The following is a 23,401-nucleotide window of genomic DNA, read 5'->3' on the forward strand; positions in this document are numbered from 1 at the left end:
ATTTGTTGAATGTACAAAAGACTTTAAACACCATGAACAAGACAAAGATTGTGAACACCCTCCAGAGATTGGCCTCATCCCAAGTGCAGTCTTTGCCCCCAAACTGTATCTCAATGGACCCCAGAGGGAACAAATCCACTGTGGGAAGATTGGGAGCTTAGCAGAGGGTCAGCCTTCTCACCCCATCCTTCTTGTCTCGCTCCAGGGCCCCGTGCAAGAAATCTCGGGACACCTCCTCATTCTCGTCCAGCCACTGGATGACGAAAGGCTCAAACCACCTGGAATGGAGAGCCGGGGTGGGGACCCTGCCATCTCTTGTCCCCATAACCCTCTACTCAAACACACCCTGTGGCCTTGGGTGGTCACTCTCTGCTCCCCTCTTCCACCAGGCCTTGGCTACCTCACCCATGAAATTGACCAGTGACCACTGTCAGAGCAAGGCCCAGACTTGAGGGAATCCTGGTTGATAAACTGCCATGGGCAAGTAAGTTTACTCTCTGAGATCCCAACACAGCACAGTAGGTCTTCAGTGCATGGTAGCCATCAACTACTCTGTACCACAGCTTGCGTGTCAGACATTCCAAGTTCAAATTCGGCTCCATCACTTATTGGATGTGGCCTTGGGCAAATCCTTCAGCCTTTAACCCTGTATTTCTTCATTCACGAAATGGGGATTATGATGTTCCCACCTCATAGGATTGTCAAAAGGATTAAATGAGAAAATGCATATGGGACTGCTCCGCACAGGGCCTGATACTTATGATTATTAATTGTTTGTCTATGGGAGTCCTAAGGCTAATGGCTAAGAATGGAGAACACTGGGTTTGAGCCCCAACTGCGCCCCCGATGCCCAGGGAACCCTGAGTAGGTGAGCCCTCTTCTTTGGGCCTCAGTCTAGTTGTCAGCACTATAGTTCTGGCTTGGGTTCTGGGCAGGAAGCTTACGCAGGGTACTCGGGCACGCGGTCCTTGAAAGCAGGAAGCTCCGCCACATACTCATTGTAGAGCCACTTGACCTTGAAGTGGAGGTTCATGTAGTCGGCGCTCTTGCACAAACGATGCTTGTCATGCTCTGAAGCAGAGAATGGGGGGGCGGTGGCTCAGCCGGGAGGGTCTGCCACCTGGCCATCTTTGGTATTTGAGCTCAGGATGGGGGTATGGGGAACTCACAGTCTTGGAGAAGACACCAAGACACAGCTATGTGCTGTAGCCCAGCTGGGAGACGTGGGGGTGGGGCACTCACCCTCCATGGCATACTTCATGTCCTGGGCAAACAGGTTCCACATCACTTCAGCACTGATTTTACCCACATTCAGCTCCTGGGGAAACCTGGCAAAAGTTAGGGAAATATAAACACTTGGCAGCCAGAATCCAGATGGCACAGGCTGCTTTGGCTTCCCCTGCCAAAGGGCAGTACAGGATAGGCAGAGGGATCCGTATTCAAGTTCCCTCATAGCCAGCAACTTGCTGAGTGACTCTGCTTCTCCTAAGCCTCCACCCACACATCCGTCCATCTCTTTATCTGTTCATTTACCTACCCCCTTATTCATCCACATACCCATCCATTCACCTACCTGTCTATCCATTTCTCTCTTCATCTCCCTCCATACCTCCCTCCTTCCCTCCCTCCCTTCCTTCCTATCATCCATCCAAACATACATCTATTCCTTTATCCACCCACCCATGCTTCTACCAGTCTGTCCATTCATCCACCTATTCATCCACCCACCCACCCATCCATCCATTCTTCCATACATCCAAAGTCCCTGATCTTAACTCCATATCTAAGTAGGCAAGAGACCATGGCACCTCAGGGTTAGGGGCCCCTCTAATATTCACCTCAGGGAAAAATAAAACACAATAGCTCATTCAGCTAACAGAGACGAAAGTTCTGCAAACATAGAAATCCACAAACCAAAACTGCGCACACATTCACACACAGTAACACAACACACGATATAATATATTGAAGTCCACTCTATTATGGTAAACACATACACAAACCCACAGACCATGACTATACACAAAATTACACCCATACATGTAAGAGGTAATAAAATTTAAATGTAAAAAAATTTAGAAGAGTATTTTGCACATAGTAAATACTAGAACAACACTATTGTGATATATGAACCTACACACACATTCAAAATTACATACATATATAGTTATTCACGCAAATCAATACATGTTAAAATACATATTGATTGCACCAGTAATTGTGTACAGAGACACAATTTTGTTTATGTTTGCTAATTATGCCATATTTCATCTAGGCACAACCACACCCACAATTGCTCCCACATATACAACACTTTATGTGTAATAGACACGATTGCCTTTACACATAAGACAAAATTGTGCGCACACATACACAATGACCTCCACATAATTAACTACATAGATACACAACTCACTGGTTGAGGCAGGGAGTGTAGGAATTCTTGTCTTCCTCAATGATGGACACTATGAGAGTGATCAGCTTGGACCAGAAGTCGAGGTTCTTGATGCTGGGGCCCTGTTCCTCTGGGGGAACTTCTCCCTTCTTGGCCTGGATGGGGCAGTGGAAATGTTGGCTGCAAGGGGTCAAGGGATGAGAGCTTCCGTTTTTTATTGAGGTGCAGAGGTTGTTGAGGAAGGGGCCCCATTAACATGTGTGTGGTTCAGGTGGGAGGTCTGCAGAGAAAGTGGCTGAACTCATGTAAACTGGCTCAAGCAGGGTTCATGTCTGCCCAGTTTAACAAAGCTTAACTAAATGGCAGCTCATAAAACTGAATGGAACTGAATTCAGTTGAACAAACTCCAACCCACTAAACAAAATGGTGCTGGAACTAATACAAATCATACACACTTAGCTTAACAGATGGCATTCCTCAGAGTTAGTTCAGTGGAGACAAACTTGGGCCAATTACACTTCACAGAGTGGAATTAAACTTAACTGGATTGAATTTAACTCAAACTGAATTGGATTTAGCCTAATCAATGTCTCCAAGATCCATATCAGCCTACATAAAAATAATGGACATAAATCGATCTGAACTCAATTCAATTTAATCTAACTCAATTCAATCTAAGTCAACCCAATCCAACGCTACCTGCTCAACTCAACCTAACATACTCAGACCAACTCATTTAGTCAGTCAGTGGAAAGGAATGTAATTAAACTCAACTGAAACGAGCCCAACTTAACCCAGGTCAATTGAACTCAGCTGTACCTAATCCAACAACCCAGCTCATCCTGACTCAAGCCAACTCAGCACAGTCTGGAACAACTTCAACTCCACCCAACTGAATTGAAATGAATAAGTTTTTACTCAATTAAATTCAACTCAATCCAATTCAGTGCTGCTCACTAATTAGCCAGGAGCAATTTTAACTTAAGTCAACTGAATAGAAATAAATGGAACAAAACTGATTATAGTTGAACTAAACTCAATTTAATACACTTCACCTCAATACAATTCAATTAAGAGCAACTTGGTTTCAACTCAAGTCAAATGAATGTAAATGAACGCAATGAAATAAAGTTGAACTGAATTTGGCTTATGTGTTGCTTCTCATTAGAAGCCAAAGCTGATGTGGAGGCCACCTCAGGCTAATCACCCTGGGCTGTAAATTACTAACTTTTACATCTTCCCCTCCTAATAGGGCATAAGCTCCTTGAAATGTTTTTGACAATCCTGGGAGAGTATATGTGTCGATAAACCCATGCTGAAAGATTGCAAGTAAGTTGAGTTGAAATGACAGAAACTGAACTGTACTAAAAAAATTCAATTCAACTCAAAATCAATTGAATGGTGATTCAATTCCACACACATTGTTACGCCAAACTGTTTAACTAAAATCAAAGTATTTGAGCACCTATTGTGTATCAGGTGCTGAGCACATAACTATATTTTATAGAAAGCTTATATCTCATTGAATCTCCTTCTCAAACCTGAGATGTGGGTTAATGACCTAATTTTACAGAGGGAGACACCGAGGCTCAGAACAGTAACATCACTTGGGAAGGAGCAGATCTGAGACTTGAGCCAGGGTGACGGTGGTGTCTACTATTCCTTGCTGCCTCATCTGGAGTTCTTACAGGGTCTGTCTGGTACTCTCGACTGTAGAGTTCATGACAGTTGTTGAAGATGTACTCATAAGTAGAGTTGAGGCAGGCTTTCACGCAATCCTTCACCACCTGGCTGGCTCGGGGCGGGCTTTGCAGCTCTTGCACCTGGAGGAAGGGAGAGGGCATGGCTGGGCGAAGCTGGGACAGGAGGTGCCCAGGAAATGGCTACAGGTGGTTCTGGGTTTAAGGAAACATAACAGTAGGAAAACAGAGGGTCACTGAGAAGGGGCACTGCTCTCCAGGAGAAATGCTACTTGTTTAGGAGCTAAGAGTCCTGGAGAATCTTTATTGGAGAGCTAATGGGACTGGGTCCCCTTTCCTACCTTCATCCGAAAGAAGGTAATGCTGGTGAGAAGGTCCACAGTGGATTTGAGGTCCTGGAGTCTCTCCGGGCTGCTGGCTGGGAAGTTATTCTGTTGGGAGGGAGAAGAGAGGTGGAGTGATGGAAGGTTAGGGAAGGATGGGACACAGTATTTTAGGAGAGACACAAGAGCCCTCAAGTTTCAGGAGGCGGGTTGGGGGTCAATGAGAACCCCTTGAAGTAACTGGGAGGTCTTCTGGGATGCACCAAGTAGGTTGGGAAGGTGCTGCTCACATACGTGTGTATGTGTGAAAGGAACACAGTCTGCATGTTAAAATGGGCCCTCCCATGTGCACACCTGCTAGAGGCTGTCCTTTATGGGCACACACATGTGTAGGGGTAGGCAAGTCATCATGAATGTACTTCTCACCCGATACATGGAGAGGTCTATCCGCAGGGAGTTGTGCAGTTGGTCCAGGAGCTTCACAAAGCGCTCTTTCTGGGGAAGCACAAAATGAGGAGGATGGATGGAAGCAGGGACTTGGGGGTCGAGTGTAGCAGCGAAAGGTGGCTGCCATATTGGCTAAGGGTTTCATATATTATAAAAGCATCCCATCCACCATTGAACCGAACCCTTATAACATCCGTTTCCATTCTACAGAAGGATAAACTGAGACTCAGAGGGATGTTACTGGTGCAAAGTCACACAGCAAATCAAGTCCAAATCAGGAATCTGGGAGCCGCACAGGGTTTCACCAGCACAGGTTTGGGTTCTCCCTCATCCCCCAGCCCCTGGGACTGACCCCGAAATTGGAGGCTGCGAAGCGGTCAGAGGCAGACACGTTGGTGGAGGCGGTGGTATGCGCATAATAGGCATTGATGTTGGCAAGCAGGGTGCTCATGACAGCAGGCACCCCAGGACACATGTACTTGGAGGAGAGGCAGGCAAAGTGGCTGGTGGAAGGGAGTGGGAAGCACTGGGCCTGGTGTCCAGCCAGGAGAGGCTGAGACCCCCCAGAATGCCTCCAAGACAGCATTGTGAGTGACTCCTCCCACCCGCCCCAAACATCCCCTTTCCCTCCACTTGATTCAGTCCCCTGAGTTTCTCCCTGTCTCCTCTCCAAGTTGTCCTATCTCTGCCTCAAACTCCAGCTTTCATCCCTGTCCCTGCAGCCCCCAGCATGGCGCTTTCCTAACCTCCTGGAGGAATTATATAATACCCACCACACCCACTCCCTCTCTGACTCCTTTTCCTATGGATCCCTTCCAGCACAGATCTGGCAATATCCACCTGCTGACCCCCCTTCCCCAGTTTCTTGCACCTCTCCCTGGTGTCCACCCCAGCCTACAGCCTCACGTCATGGCTTGGTAGATGGACTCGACGCCATAGCGCATGGCAAATTCATCCACAATCTCCTGGGCTGTCTCATCATAGTAAACTTTCCAGGCGTCGTCACCCTTGGCATCCGGGATCTTCACGACCCCATTGTTCTGCACGTCAGTCACAAAGTGAAACAGGTTCTGCCAATACATGGGAGAAGGTGTGTCAGAGAGTGCAAGGGGACAGCAGGGGTCAGGTCTAGGGCATCTTACATTATTATCTGTTTATTCATGAATTCATTCATCTACTCTTTCATCCATCCAGCTACCCAAAATTTTACCTATCCCTCATCCATTCTTCCAATAAACCATCCATCCATCCATCCATCCATCTATCCACCTATATGACCACCCACTCACCTGTCTGCCTGTACATCCATCCACCCATCCATTCAACTACCCCAAAATTTATCCATCCACTAACTTACCATTCTAATAATTCAGCCACACATCTATGTATCCCATACATTTACCCACAACTTAATCAGCCCATCCTACAGTTCATCCTTCTATCCAATCAGCCACCAATACACCCATCCGTCCATCATCCATCTGTTGATGCATCTATTCACCCATCCATCTGTCCAACGACTCCAAAATTCACCTGTTACACCTCTGTACTTCTAATAATTCAACCATACATCCATCCGCTCACCCAGCCTTTTGTCTGCCCATTCATACTTCCATCATCTATTCATCCATTCATCTATCCATCCATTCATCCATTCATCATCTGTCCATTCATCTATTCACCCATCCATTTATCCGACTACCCCCAAATTCATCCATCCTTTCACCTATACTTACAATAGTTCAACCACACATCCATCTGCTCATCCTCCATCATCCATCTATTCTTTTATCTACTCAACACTCATTCATCTATTTAATCATTTATTCATGCAACAAACGGAGTTCTCTCCAGGAGCCGCCAGATAGCTGGAAAAGAGAGACTCAGACACAAACAGCCCATCCTTGAATGTTCAGGGACGGGACAGATGGACGACCTGGAGCTGAGTAGTAAGAGTCTGCCTGGAGGTCAGGGAGGGCTTCCTAGAGAAGGGGGCCCTGAAGCTGGACCTTGATGGATGGGGAGTTTTCTGGGCAGAGAATGGCATGGGGGACAGCCTCAGAGGCCCAGGGGAGGGTGGACAGTGTGGCAGAAAAGGGGAAGGAGGAGCTGGGGCAGGCAGAAACAGGGAGTGGAGGCAATGTGGGATCACAGTGAGCTTTGAAGGCGGGGGCGGGGGGTGGGCCTCACCTCGTGCAGGCAGGTGTACTGGACATGGTAGGGGGCCACCTTCTCCTCGCCCTTGATCTCCACACTGATGTGTAGCCGGATGGCACCTGACACAGCAGACTTGTCAGTCCGCTTGTCTGCGGGGCAGAAAGGGACGGCAATGTCAGAACTCCTCCATCTAGCCCTGGGCCATTTTTAGGTATTTACGACTGTTCCCCTCCCAGACACCCTGAAATTGAGGTGTGGGTGTCTCTCCTCAGATTGGCTCCCTAGACTTGTGTTTCTTCCATCAGACTATGATTCCTTAGGCCCCGTCTCTTCCTTCAAACTAGGATCCCAGACCTTGCTTTCTCACTCTGATTCAAATCCTGGGTCTGCATCTCCCTCTTTAGACCAAGGACCCTACGCACTGCTTCACCCGCCGCCTGAGTTCCCAGGCGCTGCCTCTAGGGAGCAATCGGACCAAGCTCCCTGGAGTCTACTGCTCAGCTTGTCATAGAGCGTTCCAGCCTCCCCCATCAGAATAGGCTATGTGGATTTCTTCCAACCAAACTAAGAGGTTCCCGGACTCTGCTCACCCCTCTGACTGGGTTCTTCCTACACCTTCAGACTAAGTTCACAGAGCCTGCACCCCCATCAGATCGGGCTCACTGAGTCTACTCACCTTCCTAGACAGGGTTCCTGGGTCTGTAGCTCACTCCTCAGATTAGGATGCCCGAACTATGCGTATACCTCCTTTCTTAGATTAGATTCTTAAAGTTCAATGTTCCTTCTTAGGTCAGATTCCTGGGTCTGTGCCTGTCTCTTCAGACTAGGACCCCGGTTTTTACTCCTGCCTCCACCGTGAGACTGGAATAGAGATTCTGTCCCTCCCTCATCCTACCAAACCAAACTAAGAACTTCCTAGGTTATCCTCTCAGCTGGGGTGCTCCTTGCTGCCAACGGATTGGGCTCAGACTCTGCCTTCTTCCCTGACTGGGACCCGCAGACCCTGACTCCTCCATCAGATTGGGCTCCCAAACTAACTCCTTGTGACACTGCGTCTCTCCCTTCCAACCCGGTGCCCATTTCGGCTGACTCCCTGGGGCCTCCTCCCCGCCCCCTGCAGACTCCCCCTCGCTCACCCAGGTTGTACCACACGTCCATCTCGCCACTGAGCGTCCGCACCTCGATGATCGTCTGCCCCAAGAAGTCGTCAGACTCCCTCTTGAACCGTTGCTTCACGCGGGATTTGATATCGTCATCTTCGTCCCAGACGCGCACCTTGATTCGATCTGAGGAGTTGTGACATTCACTGCAGGGGGGAGGCAGGAGCAAGGGTCAGGCAGCTGGCTCGGGCTGGGACGAAAGTCCCCTTTGGCTGCCCCAGCAGGGAGTTCTGCGTGGGATATGGGGACCCAGCCAGGCGCTTACAAATGGAAGTTCTCCTCCCACACAGGGTTCAGGTTCCCATAGATGGTTTTCGTCCGTTTCTTGGTCTTCCCAACCTGGACAGTGACGTAGGGGTCACTGGATCCTGTCTTGTCCTTTGCCTGCAAGCCCTGGGCACAGACCACTAGAAGACACATAGGACAGATATAAATGTGGCTCAGGGAAGGAGATATGCTGGAAACAGTCACTGCCAGCAGCTCCAGGCTGCTTGGTGAGGACACCTGTGATATGGCCTGAGGGCACACTGGCCTTGCTGGAAAGTTAACACCCAGAGAATGCTTAGCCAGTGAAGGATGGGAAGGTGCCCCGGGGTCACCCCTGGGGTGGGACATTCTCAGGTGTGTGCTCTACACTGTGCTCCTGAGGTTCCACAGTGGGACTGAACCTCCACTGACCACAAAGTCACCTGCTCATTGGTGCCCACCTGAAGGGCATCTTCTGTCCCTGCTCCCAGACTTCTGTCTCCACCTCCCCACCAGAGCTTCCTGGGACCACCTCCTGGACACCCACCTGCCCTGAAATCGTCTTGGGGTCTGTCTCCTAAGAAATCCAAATGAGGCTGGGCATGGATGAACACCACAAGGGCCCTGCCCCTAGGGTAGGACCAGCCTGCAGTGGGAGCTCAGTACCGCCCCCCAGTGGTCCCAGGTGGGACTGAGCCCCAGGTCTCCACAGCATTGCCTGCTGTTGACACCCTTTGTAGAGCTCCTTCGCTTCCAGTTTCACTTCCAAACTCCCACGGGGCTCCCTGGGATCATCTCCCAGATAAACCATGTTCCCTCACTCCTTTTCCTGGTGTCTGATTCTGGGGGCACTAATCAAGATGCACCCAGATGGTGTCATGCACATACTTTTGGAGGCATACACGTTGACCTATGGGCATAAATGCGCACACACGTGGACATGGGAAAGACATGGATACGCTCAAGTATGTGCAGCAAAGGGAATGAAGGGGCCTGGGAGGGAGCACAGAGGACTGAGAAGAAGGTCCCCCTACCCATCCCGCGCCATCCCCAGCGGCCTCACCAGTGATGCTGATCTTGGCCGACCATTTGGACGTGCCGTCCAGAACGCTCTGCTTGACTGCTTTCATCTGCTGCGTGTGCGCGGTCTTGGTCACAGCAAAGACCTCCTGGATGAGTTCGAAGATCTCAGGTTTGTTGCGCTCCCGGATCTTCATGCGGTCCTTGAGCACCATGATGATGTTCTGCGTCCGGTCCTCAGCCCCGTGCTTGGAGCTCTTCTCCGCTGCCCCTGCGGAAGTGGATAGCCGGCACTGTCCCGGGAGCACGCCTCACCGCGGCCAGCACCCCGACTGCCACTCCCGAGGGCCCTCGGCGGCTGCCATGGGCATTGTAAGCCGAGGGGGTCCATGAGAATGCCCCCAAAACCAGAGCTTCCTGCTTGTTCTCTGAATCCCCCCACACCCTCTGAATCCCCTGCCCCTCCAAAACCCTGCCCCTTCTCTGACGTCCGTCCCCCATCCTGAGTCCCTTCCCTCCTCTGAGCTAACCCTAACCCTACCTAACCCATTTTTCTCAACGGGAACGGGTGCCTCTCATGAACCCCATCCCTTGCAGTTAAACCAGTCCCTGAGTCCCGTTCGACCCTTTTTCGACTCTCTCACACCTCCTTTCCCCCTCTCTAATCTCCATTCTCCCCGCAAAAGGAGTCCTGCCCTGTCATCCCGCCCCCTTTCCTTGTCCGGGGGCCCCAACCCTCCCACAGCTCCTCCCCTCTCTTCATGCCCCTCCCATCTCGCAAAATCTGGCTCGTTTCTGCCCCGCCTCCGCGGAGCCCCGCCCCGATCACGCACAGCCCCACCCCTTCGCCCTTGACCCCGCCCGCGCCAGCGCTCACGCTGCAGGCAGTCGGCGTTGAGCAGGTCCTGGCACTTCTCGTGGCACTTGACCCCGCACTCGGTGCAGCGCATGCCCTGCCGCGCGATGCCCCACAGCAGCCCCTCGCACTCGTAGCAGTAGGTGGGCGTGGTGGCCGTCCACACCTCGAAGTTGTGCGGTGTCGTGCACGAAATGGGGTAAATTAAGGCTTGCAGGGTCTTCTTGTAAACGTGGTTTTTCTGCGAGGAGGGAAGGGATGCAGCATGGGGCATAGGGCCCTCACCTGGGGTCCCTGTCCTGCCGGTACCCTCACCCTGTGCAGAGTGTAGTCCGGTCTCTGTCCCTCCGCCACCCCCACGCTGTCAGATCCCACAGGTTCCTGTGCACAGAGTGTGCTATCCCGATGCTGAGCTATCCAGCCCCGGAGAGCAAGGAATGCCTGTCGTTGCCACACCCTTTCCCTCTTCCTCCAGAAGCCCCCAGCTCAGCCCACCTTACAACCCCACGCACCAGCTCCTCGTTGTTCAAAGTGCTGGAGGCCAAGGCCGATGTGATGCCCGCTTTTCTGGACTGGACCAGGGACTGGGGCAGGGAAGACGTCAGGGGAGTCAGGGAGTAGAGTGACACCCATGGGATTGTCACCAAGAGCAGAATCCACAGCCACGGTTTGGGGCCACCAGCCAGAGTCAAGCCAAAGTCACGATGTATAGGACACAGGTCAGAGAGGCCGGAGAAGAACAAGCAAAGAATTAAGAAGTGACAGAGGCTCTGGTTTAGAAGGGACCCTGGAAGGTGAACAGCCCTACACCCCTAACTCACCCATCCCCCACCACCATGGGCCAGACTTGGCCATGGTCGCCAGCCACAGAGCAAAACCATCAGCCGCACTGTGAACCAAGGCAGGGAGCCACCTGCTCTCTTCCCCATCCCTGAACTGTAGGACATGGCAAGGACCCTCCTCCGACCCCATGGCGGGGGGCCAGCGGGAAGGTCCCAGTGGAGGGGCCTGGGAAGGAGACTCGGGGGCCCAGGTCACTGTCACTCACTCACCATGGCCTGAGGTGTCCATGCAGCACACAGGGTAGAAACCAGATTGCATTAGTCCCAGAGAGCACGTTGCCAGCCCCGCCCCAGGCCTGCCAGGCAGTTGTAGAGGTCGAGTGCTGGGGGAGGGGAGGGCACAGGCACTCACCAGGTCACTCACGAGGGGGATGGGCTTCCTCTTACGAATGTCAGGCATGCTGTCAATGATGATGAGACCGCCCCCTGGGCTGTAAGACACACATGAGGATGTCAAGGGTCCAGGGAAGTCCCCCTTCCTCCAACAGACATCAGCTGAGGCTGAGGTAGGACATGTGATTTCCCCAGGTCGTAAGAATTTAATGGTGTCCCCCCAAAAATATACATTCAAATCCTAACCCCCAGGACTTCAAAATGTGACCTATTTGGAAATAGGGTTGCTGTAGAGGTAATTAGTTAAGATGAGGTCATCCTAGAGAAGGGTGGGCCCCAATCCAATATGACTGGTGTCTTTATAAGAAGAGAGACACACAAGCGGAAGACAGTGGTGTGATCATGGAGGCAGAGACTGGAGGGGTGCATTTACAAACCTAGGGCCACCGAGGATTGCCGACAACCCCCGAAAGCCGGGAAGGCAAGGCAGAAACTGCCCCCACAGGAGTCGGGGGAGCGTGGCCCTGCCCACACCGTGATCTCGGAGTTCTGGCCTCCAGAACCGTGAGAGAATACGTTTCTGTTATTTTAAGCCCCCTGTTTGTGGTTGTTTGTCACAGGCAATGAAGACACTGGGCCTCAACTTCCTTGTCTGGAGATGGGGAGATGAAGCAGGTGCCCATGTTTAATGAAAATTTGAATTAAGGTAAACCTAAGAAATATATAAAAATATCAATGAAACCTTTCTTTAAGCTCAACATTGAAAATATATGTGTCTGTTGAAATTCTGCCTTGGAAGGAGTGATTTCAACTTCCAGCAGAATGAGGGGACTGGAAATCGTGTTCTTGTCTCTTGGCAGTGTTGCCGTAGCTGGAGGATTGAATGAGCGCGGTGGCAGATGCCATAGTGACCTGTCTGAATTCTCCATACTGAGAGGTATACTCCTCCCAGAGAGGGTTCGGCTGTGGCCTCTCCCCAGGAAGTCCTCACTGGCCCCTGAGAGAGAGGCCTGGCGGCTGGGTATCTTGGATAAGCTCTGAGGTGCAATTCCTGTTCAGTGCTCCCTGCAGAATCAGGCCGAGGCTGGGCGACTCCTGAACCACAGCTCTGCTCAAGCTGCTTCCCAGGCCTGGCCCTGCCTGCCACACAGGCGTCTCCGGAGAGAGCCTCTCCATCAGCCGCGCACACAGGAATGCCCATCCCAGCCCCACTCCCGCTCCCGGGGCTCCCTGCCGGCGCAGCTGCTCCTCTGGGGATCCCGGCTCCTGTCTCTGTTTGCAAAGGAAGGAGGTCACTCTCCTGCTGCTATTTTAAAACATTAATGTAATTTAAGAATATTTTTTGCATCCTCTAACCTCACTATCCAAAGGCTGAAAAAAAAAACAAAACCCTGAAAATCAGTAACTTAAGTTAAATGTGACAAATTGCTCCATTTAAGACCAAATGGCGATTGTTAATGAAAGTGCCGGCAGCCATAGCAATAATCTGGGAGATTTAAGAGCAGAATCAAAGCAACAATTTCGCTCCAGGGTTGCAGATGGGTAGTGTGGGAAAATGGGTTTCTCCTTTATCTCACATTGGTTTCTAGGGGGAAGCACTTTTGAACTATGTGAGTGACTTGGGCCAGGCATATACCTCTCCGGACTCAGTTTCCCCATCTGTAAAGCAGAGTAGTGTTCCCCCACCCATGGCTTTGTTGTGAGGGTTCAAAATGTTACTGCCTTTGGCTCCTGAGTGTCTTTTGACAGTGGTTCCGTTGCTTCCCCCATGCCCAGTCTGTGTCCTGTCTAAATGGAACCTGTTACTGCCCTTGCTGGCTATGGTGCAAACCAGCCTCAAGCTCTGGGTTCAAAACTCCTTCCCACCCCCAAAGCTCCATTACTCACCCGCCTTTGAACCACAGGGATTTGGACATCTCTCCTTCTCCCCGGGCCTGTGGAACAGACAGACAGATGTGGTGAGTGCAGCTGCCCTTCCCCAGGACAAGGCAGGCTCCGTACCCACTTCTGTCTCCCTTTTTGGCTGTGAGTCAGGAAACCTGGGGACCTAGTCCTCACTGTGTGTCCTCAGAGAGCTGACTGGTTTTCTCTGGGCCTGTTTTCCCATCTGCGAAATGAGAGGCAGGAGTTCCTCTCTGCCATCAACCTTAGTGGATGTTAGTCTCCTCATCTGTCAAACCTGGGGATGTGTTAGCATCATTCCAACAAGAGCTTATGCTTCTGTAGTCTCCTGGGATTCTCAGAGGCTGGTTCAAATACTCACAAGAATCTGTCATTCCTTAAACTCCCTGCAGCCTCACCTGCTTGCCTCCTTTTTGCCCAGGACCTTTGCCCAAGCTGGGCCACCTGTGTGTATGCCCTCCCACCTTCTGCACCCGAGAAGCCTCCGTTCATCATTCAGGTCTCAGTCATCATTCAGACCCGGAGCCTACACTGCCCATGTCCCATGCAACTGATGGGGACCGTGGTCGGAGAGGGAGTGGGGAGCACTCTCTTCTGAAATATTATTGAAGTATTTTGAATACTTTAAGTGTCATCTCCTCCAGGGAGTTTTCCTAATTGCCTTGGATTTGTTTTATGCCCCATCTATAAAACCCAGAGAGCCCACCCATGTTTATTTTTTCTTGCCGTATCACTGGTTCCAAGGCAAGGGTAGTAACTGCTGTTTTTGTTTTTGTTTTTTCATTTAATTTGCTGACAGAGTGGAAGTTGTTCAATAGGCTTTTCACTGTATATCCTTTTCTACCTTTGAAATTTGGAACTGTGTGAATATATCATTTAGTAAACAAGTATAAAACAACTTTAAACTAGTAAGAAATTTGATTTGAAATTTTTGTGGCTCTGAAACTGGAAGGGTGAAAATTTTGGGAATGTGCTTAGGATTTCTCCTTGCCAGCCACATCCAAATTTGGAAGGTCCCCCTGGACAATAACACTGCTTTGTCTGCAGCCTGGAGTGGGTCCAATGACTGAAGGAATAAGTGGTCTCAGTGCTGCCACCTGTACACCTGTACAGTCATCGCCCCAACCCTGACGCTAACTGTATCTTTCACTGAATTCCTTCCCTCATACCGACCTGACCTCTGACCTTTTCCAAGACTGACAGTAACACCCAATGTGATCCAAAGCACTGATTGCATCTCCTGATACCAATTCTAACTCTGACCTCTGACGTCTCACTGCTGCCTTAATCCTGATCTCTAGCCCTTTTCCTAACCTTTAGCCCTATCCATGAACTTGACCCCTGACAGGGCTGTAGCCATGACCTAGGTCCAAGTCACAGCTCACCTCTCCTCCTTCCCTGTTTAGAAACACCAGGTTGGCACAGGGGAGGCCGGGCTGGATCTTGGTGTGGGGATAGGGCAGGCAGGTGTGGGTGAGACCAGGAATGGTGGAGCCAAGACAAGGACAGAAGAGGGTGGGGCCAGGTTGGTATGGGCGGAGCCATGGAAGGACCAGGATGCACAGAGGCTTAAGCATGGTGGGCGGGGTGGGGAAGTGGGCATGGCCAAGCTGCCTGTTGGGCGTGGCATAGGCTGGTGTGGGTAGGGCTAGGAAACGGACCAGTGTGGCAGGAGCACTCGAGGAGCAGGGCAGTGGCCATGGCCAGTCTGGGCATGGTCACGGGCGGGGCACCGGGCACAAGTGTGAGCTGGCCAGGGCTCTCACTCACCTCCTGCAGCTGCAGCCGCACTTTGTTGAAGGCTCGCAGCCAGTTGGCCTTGGCCCTCGACATGGAGTCCTGACCCTCCTGGCCTTCCTCATCTTCTCGCGGCCTGAAACTGAGGCAACGGGCATCCTGAGGCTCCGGGGCAGGCTCTCCTTCTGTCCTCTGCCTTCTGAGTGATGCCCGGTCCTTCAGAGACACTAGGACCCACCTGTGCCCCCTTCTGACCTGTCCCAGTGCCACATCACCCTCCCACAAGCCCATTGATGCCACTCTGACAACTTTGGGTCCCCAGACTCCCTTTTCCCTCCTCCTGGCCCTGTGACCCTTTGTAATTCTATTGGCCCAAGGTCCTCCCATTGCGTTTGTGAATTCTCCAACCCCTCACAACCCCTAAGATGCCTTCGTGACCCAGCTCAACGTCCTCTAACCCCACTGAACCCCCTCTGACCACCAGGACCATCTTGATTTCTTCAGTAAACCCGTGGCTCTAGGACAATTCCATCCCCCCGCCAATTCCCTGGGTCCATGTTCACTCCATCATGGCACCACTGACCCCTGACCATGGTGACCTTGTGACAGCCCCTCGGCCCCCCTCATTACCTCTCCTCAGCTTTGGGGGGCTCATCCTTGGGCACGCGCTCAGCTGCAGGCACCTCCTCAGGCACGGCTGGCTCGGGGGCCACTTTGGCCACAGCGGGGGCCTCGGTGGGCACAGCCGGGGCCTTGTCCTCCTTCTCCGGGGCGGCTGGCAGAAGACTGACACGCTTGAAGTCCTTGGGCTCTGCCACGGCCGCCTCCTGGTGCTCGGTGTAGCCACGGATGTCATCAGGCACCTCCTCTTCCTCTTCTAGCTCCTCTTCGTCCTCAGGCAGCTCCTCCTCCTCCTCCTCCTCCTCCAAGAAGTCCTCCAGGTCCTCATCCAGCTCCTCGTCCAGCTCCTCGTCCAGCTCCTCGTCCAGTTCATCTTCATCCTGGTCCCAGCGCGGCGAGCCCTTGTGATAGCTGACTGAGCTGTGGCAGGAGTGGTAGGAGTCCCGGTCCCGCTCATCCTCCATCTCAGAGCCCTGCAGGCTCTGCTCATCTGGGTCAAAGTCCTCGCTCAGCTGTGAGCTGCCCTGGCTCAGCTCCCCTGAGGAGGCATAGCGGCTGCTGCCTGTGGGGCTGAGGGGACAGGCGGGGCTCAGGGGCCAGGCACAGAGCCACTGCCCAACCGGCCCCAGTCATTTACTCAGGTCCAACACCCAGTCATTTACTCGGCACTGCTGGAATACCTACTGTGCACAGGGCCCTGCTGTAGGTGCCAGGGCAACACAGCCATGAACAAAAGAGACAAAAGTCCTGCTCTTGTGGCATTTCTGGTCTGGGTGGACAGACAATAAACCATATCAATGAAACTGGTGATCACTGATGACTTACTGTGGGCCACCCCTGTCCATGTGCTGTGGAGGCTGCAAATGCTCCACCCACGTGCTGGGGACCCCCAATCAGTGTCCTCGCCACAGCCCCCTTGGAGAGCTAGGGCTTCTGCAACGTGAACGTGGTTATTGTGCCTGGCCCTTGATCGCGCCCACCTCAACCCGGCCCTCGCACCGCTGAGCGCCCTCATTTACCAAGGACGGGGCCCTCCTGCCTCCACTGCTTGCCTCAGCCTCCACTCACAGCCGGCCCTGCCCCAGGCCCGCTTAGCTCCCCCTTGCGGACATATGTGAAGCTCACTCCTCTGCACTCTGGGCCCCGCCCTGGTCCAGGCTCTGCCGTCTCCACAAGTTGCTGCCCCAACATCCCCTCCCATCCCCAGCAGTCTCTGCTTCATGGAAGCCACAGAGAGTCTTCTTTGAATCATAACCCAATCACATACCACCCTGCTCAAAGCCCACCAGCGCTGTTGGCATCAAACCCGTGCCGTTGGCATCATCCCATGCCGTGCCCTGCACCCCCGTGTGGCCCAAACCCTCCAACCTCCCCATCCTCACCTCCCTCTCCGCCCCTTTATCTCTCCCCCTGCCCTAGTCACCTCGGCCTCCTTGCTGTTGCTCCAGCACCCTAAACCTGTGCCTGCTTCCACACCTTTGCTCTCGCTGTGTCCTCTGCCAGGGACACGCTTTCTTGCTTGATTCTCATCCCATTTATGCCACTAAATGTTTTACCTCAAATATGTTATTGCATTTCCTTGGAGCTAAAAAATAAAGGCTAGAGTAGATGCTCAGTGTTTTAAAAAGTTCCTTCCAAGATATTTTATCTATAAGCTATCCAAGCTTTCTGTGGTATATAGTAAGTACAGAAAAATTTGAAATAAGTGTTGTTCAAATATCTGCAAAAAAGTTATATCGGTCAATGCCAAAGTTTGAGTAGGAAGCTTAGGAAGTTTTCCTTCAAATTACGTTTTACCCAAACTCTCACACTGTCCAATAGAACTTTTGGCAAGGATGGACGTGTTTTCCATCTATCTACATGCTCTACAAATACCTAAGCTATTTAATTCCATGTTTGCTATTGTTCCGTTTGGAAACCAGGACTGGGGCGGCGAGGCCAACGAGGAGGGGCAGCAGGCTGGACTTTCAGCCTCCCCTGCGCAAGGGCCAAGGGCCGGCAGCTGCCGGGCAGCGGTAAGGCCCAGCTGGGCCAGGGCCCGCCTCCTGGGCACGTCTGGGGATAGGCTACTTTCAAAGGAGTGGTAACGATGGCTGGATGGAATAGGGGCCGCTCCCGAGTCACTGTGCCCATGCTCGCTGGCCAGGAACACGGTCGGGGCCACCAGGAGTGCCGGGCAGGACCACCTGGGACCGCCGGTCAGCTGCCTGCTGGGGTTTTTCCAACAGCACTGTGTCTCAGATCCCCCACTAGTTGTCATCTCTTGCCATTCACTCCCTCCCCTGCCCAGTAAGAGAGTAGATAGGGACCAGTGGCTTTTTAAAGGCATGCAAAGAGCCCCATATTTCAGAGGGACCAATCAGGGGAATCTGGACTTTCTTCAGCCAAAGCAGACACGCTTTTCTCAATCTCGTGGAATTTTCTTGCAAAATTGGGGGTAAGCAAGGGCTCTACCGCTCACAGGAAAGCGTGAATGCTGCTTTTCTACCCGCTGGCCTACACCCCCAGCTCCCTCCAGCCCCCTTCTCCTCTCTTCTCTCCAGGAGACAGGGCTGGGGACCCGCGCATGCGCGCACACACGGTCCTCAGCTCCAGGGTGGCTACCTGAGGGCCTGCGGCTCGGAGAACTCCTCATAACTGTGCACGGAGTCACTGTAGGATTCCCGGGAACCCAGGGGTGGCGGGCGAACAGAATACTGGTGGACTGAAGCATTGGGCTGGGATGTAGTATAATAGGGTGGGGGGATGCTGTTGCTCGTCTCGCTGCGATAGTCACTGTCACGATCGTCCACCGCACTGTCGGGGTCATCATCTGGAAAAGAGAGGAGGTGGGGAGGGGCGGCGTGAGAGGGCAGGGACAGGGAGAGAGAATACGATAGGGGCCAAAGCAATACCTCAGACTTAGAGGATCTTCACTGGCTGCTAACCGAAGGCGAGTAGTCATTACCAGAATTAATGAAGGAATGGGATCATGTAAATAGAGGTACAGACTTTAGAATAAGGGAGGTGAAAACCTGGCTTTGCCTTATGGGGATCAGACTGGACCTAGAGTCTGGGGTCCAGGGTAGGTGCTACAATGTGGGGACAGTGGCCAACTGGGAGGATGTCTTTCAGCTCAAATGTAAGAACAGACCTCGCCAAAGTCCAGGCTCTCTGAGGGCAAAATGCTTTTGTTTTGTTTTGTTTTTTTCCATCAGGCAGTGAGCTTTCCAGAACAGGAGTCACACAAATACTCAAAGAGGTTGGAGGGAGATCAGAAGGACAAGGTGGAATACAAATGTGCTTTAACCCCCAGACATGCCTTGATATCTGAGAATGGAGACCCCAGATCTGAACTCAGATGCACAGGAACAAAGAAGAGGCTCTGACAAGGCGCCATCGACCCCACAAGGGATCAGATCCTTAGGCTGGCGAGTCCACCGCACGCCCAGAATCTATCACTAAAATGAACCAGGGTGGACTTGCCACACTTCAGGTGTTCCATGAAAATTAAAGGATATTTTTAGTTTGGGTTGTTTTCCTTAGTAAAAAGAAAACAGGTTTTCTTTCTTAGTAAAAAGAAAATAGAATTGTGTCAAGGGATATTAGATTATTGCAGGACAGGAGAAACTGTTTATTTAGGAAACAACATTTGGGCTGAAATGGGCTGCCAAAAAAAAAAATTTAAACCCCTGATTGGGTGGCACATGGCATCAATTTACTGGTGATTTTAAACACCAAGGAGGTGGCTTGCCCCTTTTTATGCCTTCAAGTATTTTTGCTTATTTCCCAGATGTTTGTCTATTTTTGTTTCTTTGTTGTTTTAACCTTCTAATTCTTTTCCAACTTATATGTCTGTTTCTATATATATTAACAAATAAGTCCAATTTTTAAAATGTGGTAAATTTTTAACTAATTCATGTTTTATGTAGAATGCTAGTTGATTCAGTCCCTCAATTATTTTGCCTTTAGAAAAACCTTAATTAATTTTCAGCTGGCAAGGCTGGCCCTACCAAGGCAACTCCGGGCTCCCAGTTTCTCACTTGGCTTGGGCCACCATGACCTACGAGCTTTCTATTCTGTCCCCGTGGCACCCAAGTGATGCACTGCACGCTGTCGGCGCTGACATCAGAGACAGAGACAGGTGCCAGTTCCCACGACTTAGATTTGTGGGCTTCGGGGTGAAACTGTGATGTTGTTAGAGCCGGAAGTGGGGGATCTGAAACCTGAATGATCCCCCTCGGAGCTCTGGGCAATTTGTCAATGTCACCAAATTGCCCCTGTGACCAACTGGTTTTCTACTCAATTATCTGGGTCTCTGGACAAATTGGTGTTCTTTTTACCAAACTGTTCTTGACCGAGCCAAGGTGTTTTCAACCAAGTCACATGGGTCTGTGTGTGTGTTCACCCAATTATTTTTTTCTGACAAATTGTCTGTTTTGGAGGGGCAAATTGCTTTTGATTATATTCTTTTTGTGTTTACCCAGACTCTGCTTTTTACCAAATTACTGCTTCCAACTTGCAAACACTTGTGTCTTGATAAAATGTCCTGCTTTTGGCCCGATGGTCTTTGCTCTCTGCCCAGTTATCAGCTTTAGCCAAATTGGTTTTAACCAAACACATCTCTGTTTTTGACGGTATTGTTTGCTTGTGGCGAGCTGATTGTTACCCAGTCTTCTTTTTTGCCTGATGTCTATTCTGGCCAAACTGATTTCTGACCAACTTGTTTTTACAAATTGTTTGGATCAAAGTACACGTAAACAGTTTCCCTGGTCCTGGAGGGAGGGGGGAGTGGAGCTTGTCTGCTGGGGGATGGGTGGGGGTGGAGGAGCCCGGAGATGCAGCTCCACATTCAGGCTAAAGGACTGGACCACTCTGGAAGAGGCAGGACATGAGAATAGGAGAGCTTTTCCTCAGGGACAGAAATGGGCAGCCGGATGCAGCGGTGGGGGAGGAGGCGGCGCCAGGGGCAGGGGGGCGGCTTTCTCCTTCCCCTGGGGGCAAATTGGAGGAAGATGCGTGTGAGGGGCTTTGGAGGGAGGTCTCAGAAGTGCTGTCCCCCAGGGGAACCCTGCCCTCTGCTCTGAGGCCCTTTCTTCCCCACCCACCACCCTTGGAGCGCCATTTCCAGGTGGAGGAGGAAGACGGGAGACAACGAGGAAGGAGTCACAGGAGAGGAGATGAGGTCATACATGGGGAGTCGGGGGCGGGGGTCACAGTGCCCAGCTGGAGACGGCAGGTCTCCCGTCTAAATGCCCACCCCTCCCAGCTGAATCCTTCCACCCCAACGGCAGTGCCCACTCCCCACCACACAGAGCAGGACCCCCAAGACAGGTGTTAATGGTCAGGGGGCAGGAGGGCAGGGAAAGGGTCTTGCCCTCTGGCCCCAACGTGCCAGCCACAGGCTCCTCGCTTCCCTGTGTGGTGGGGCGGGGGCCTCGGAGTCGCCAAGGCACCCCCTCCCCGTGGCCTCCCAGGATCTCAGGCCGAGTACTTACTCTGCTGCTCACCCCAGCCAAAATAATTCCAGTTGCCTACAAAGAGAAGGGGCAGAGATAATAAAAGGGCGCGGGTAGGGGGCACAAGGACGGGGCTCCACCGCCTCCTCATTCTCCCCGTCTCCTCCCCACCAGGACCCCAGTCACCCCCGACCCTGAGGCTCTTCCCCCAAGTATCACTCTAACCACTGACACTTGTCATGCCTTCACTCACCACCCTGGGAGAAAGGCGGAACACCTGTGTTTTGCGGAGGCCACAGGCTCAGCCAGGAAGTAACAAAAGGGGCACTGAGGACAAGGGCCTTCCAGCGCTAGAGTCTGGGGTCGGCACTCCCCTCTCCTTCCCGCCCCTGTCTCGTGCACAAGGAGAGAAATATGGAACTGGAAATCCTAAATTCTGAAACACCCCTGCTGGGTGGGTTTCTATCATCCTGCTCCTTGTACAGGTGAAGAAGCAGGACTCAGAGAGGCGGCATGAGCAGCCTCAGGTCACACAGCCTTTGAGCTTCAGGGCCAGGAAGAGAACCACGTCTCCCTTCCTCAACCCCAGTGCCTGGCACCCTGGAAAAAATGCCTCGGACCAGAATCCTGACTCCTTGAGCCTTGGCTGACCCCTCCACGGACGTTCCTAAGAGGACGTGGAGGTAAATGCTGGGGGTGGGTCTCCGTTCCCAAACTGAACCCTTGTCCTTTCTGTCCCCCTGCCCAGGTGCTCTTTGTCACCTGCTCTTGCCGCCGCCTTGCCTGGCCCTTCCCCCACCACAGTCTTCAGTGACGCCATTGGCCGGAGGGCGCTTATAATTCCTTCTGGGCAGTGACGGCTCCTCCCCAGGAGGGAAGTCTAGGGGCTTTCTTAGTAACATGCCCTGAGTTAGGGCAGAACAGGGTCCCGCAGCTGCAGTTCCCCCACTAGGCTCCGTCAGCACCGGGCGTATGGGGGGGGGGCGTGAAAAACAGGCACAGGGGAGGCTGAGAGAGGTGGAAAGGGAGGAAACGGGGATGAGGAAGAAAATGGAACAGAAGAAGGCAGTGGAAGCGTGCGGTGGGGACAAAGTGTCATGGGTTTGGGTCGTGCCCCGAGACTACGATCTGTCACTTCCTCCCCACCCCAGAGGACTCGGGAGGAACTTTTAGGAAAGAGACGTCTCCTTGGCCCACGGAGACCTGGTCTGAGTGCATGTGAGTGTCTGCAGGGCCAAGGGACGTAAACAATCTTGAAAACTCCAGCCTTGATGGAGGGGCAGTAGGCAGAGGAATGTGATCAGCAGCAGCAAAAAGACGCAGTGCAGTAGAAAGAGTCCCTGAGACCTAGGTTCAAATCCTGGCTTTGCCTCCTGCCAGGGGTGTGACCTTGGGCAAGTTGCTTCTCCTCCTGGGCCTCAGTGTCTTCATCTAAGAAAACGGGTGAACGAAACAGCCTTTGTGCATCGTCTGTGCGCCTATTTCACACGGGTTGGCCCGGCTGCCAGTGCCCGTCTGCTCCCTCTGACTGCGGGCTGCGTAGGGGCCCGTGCCGGCCCTGTGGAAGGGGCTGTCATCTAGGATTTGGTTAATAGAATGAAAGCGTCTGCCAAATGTTTTTTAGGCCTCTAGATGTCCTGGAACCCCTCCGAGTGAAGGGCTGTCGGATGCACTGGCTCAAAGAGGGTCACTCCAATGATCAGAGAGGGATGCTGGCCGCCTGTGGCCACAGTGCAGGGCGGGACTCACACCCAAGCCCCAGCTCTCTCCTCCTCTCCGCCACACCGTGAGCACTGACCGGCCCCTCGGAGCGCCCGCACCCCTGGAGCGGGGCGGACCTGTTACACACAACAGCCTGGGGCGGGGAAGGGGTGCCAAGGAAGGAATGGAGAGGTACTTACAACACTGGTTGCTGGGGACAGGGAGAGGCTTGTCTTGTTCATCTTGGAAGGAATACTGAGGGGAGGGAAGGAAAGAGGGGGCATCTCAGGGGGGGCCAGATGCCAGGGGACCGGGACGGTCTTCGGTTGGGTCCCATCCTGCCCCCGCCCCACCGCCCCCGCCACATGCCTCTCGAATCCCCTTCCTCTGGAGGAGAAAGATAAAGATGTTCACAGAGGCAGAGATGCATATAGAAAGACAGGGAGAAACATACAGGAAAGAGAGAAAGAGACACAGGTGAGGGAAAGAAACAGAAGAGAGAGGAGGGAGAGGCAGACAGAGA

At 52.4% G+C, this 23,401-nt stretch overlaps 1 protein-coding gene across 1 annotated transcript in view; it reads right to left on the reverse strand.

Moving 5' to 3' along the window:
* UNC13A (unc-13 homolog A) overlaps window positions 1-23,401 on the reverse strand; it is a 56,069-nt gene that overhangs the window by 17,893 nt on the left and 14,775 nt on the right. The window contains exons 7-29 of the mRNA XM_054578702.1: window positions 23,079-23,133; window positions 21,217-21,252; window positions 18,344-18,551; window positions 15,749-16,309; window positions 15,152-15,260; window positions 13,367-13,413; window positions 11,499-11,577; window positions 11,357-11,362; window positions 10,817-10,888; window positions 10,326-10,545; window positions 9,492-9,719; window positions 8,448-8,589; window positions 8,159-8,328; window positions 7,056-7,171; window positions 5,772-5,935; window positions 5,218-5,368; window positions 4,845-4,913; window positions 4,437-4,526; window positions 4,084-4,218; window positions 2,417-2,550; window positions 1,243-1,328; window positions 945-1,071; window positions 182-278 (exon numbers count right to left, since the gene is read on the reverse strand). Of these exons, the coding sequence (XP_054434677.1) occupies window positions 182-278; window positions 945-1,071; window positions 1,243-1,328; window positions 2,417-2,550; window positions 4,084-4,218; window positions 4,437-4,526; window positions 4,845-4,913; window positions 5,218-5,368; window positions 5,772-5,935; window positions 7,056-7,171; window positions 8,159-8,328; window positions 8,448-8,589; window positions 9,492-9,719; window positions 10,326-10,545; window positions 10,817-10,888; window positions 11,357-11,362; window positions 11,499-11,577; window positions 13,367-13,413; window positions 15,152-15,260; window positions 15,749-16,309; window positions 18,344-18,551; window positions 21,217-21,252; window positions 23,079-23,133 (3,102 nt within the window). The remainder of the gene's footprint in view (window positions 1-181; window positions 279-944; window positions 1,072-1,242; window positions 1,329-2,416; window positions 2,551-4,083; window positions 4,219-4,436; window positions 4,527-4,844; window positions 4,914-5,217; window positions 5,369-5,771; window positions 5,936-7,055; window positions 7,172-8,158; window positions 8,329-8,447; window positions 8,590-9,491; window positions 9,720-10,325; window positions 10,546-10,816; window positions 10,889-11,356; window positions 11,363-11,498; window positions 11,578-13,366; window positions 13,414-15,151; window positions 15,261-15,748; window positions 16,310-18,343; window positions 18,552-21,216; window positions 21,253-23,078; window positions 23,134-23,401) is intronic.

The sequence above is a fragment of the Pteronotus mesoamericanus genome, unplaced genomic scaffold (genome assembly GCF_021234165.1).
Source record: "Pteronotus mesoamericanus isolate MK-2021 breed Mesoamerican mustached bat unplaced genomic scaffold, CSHL_Meso_final contig_502, whole genome shotgun sequence".
Lineage (NCBI taxonomy): Eukaryota > Metazoa > Chordata > Mammalia > Chiroptera > Mormoopidae > Pteronotus > Pteronotus mesoamericanus.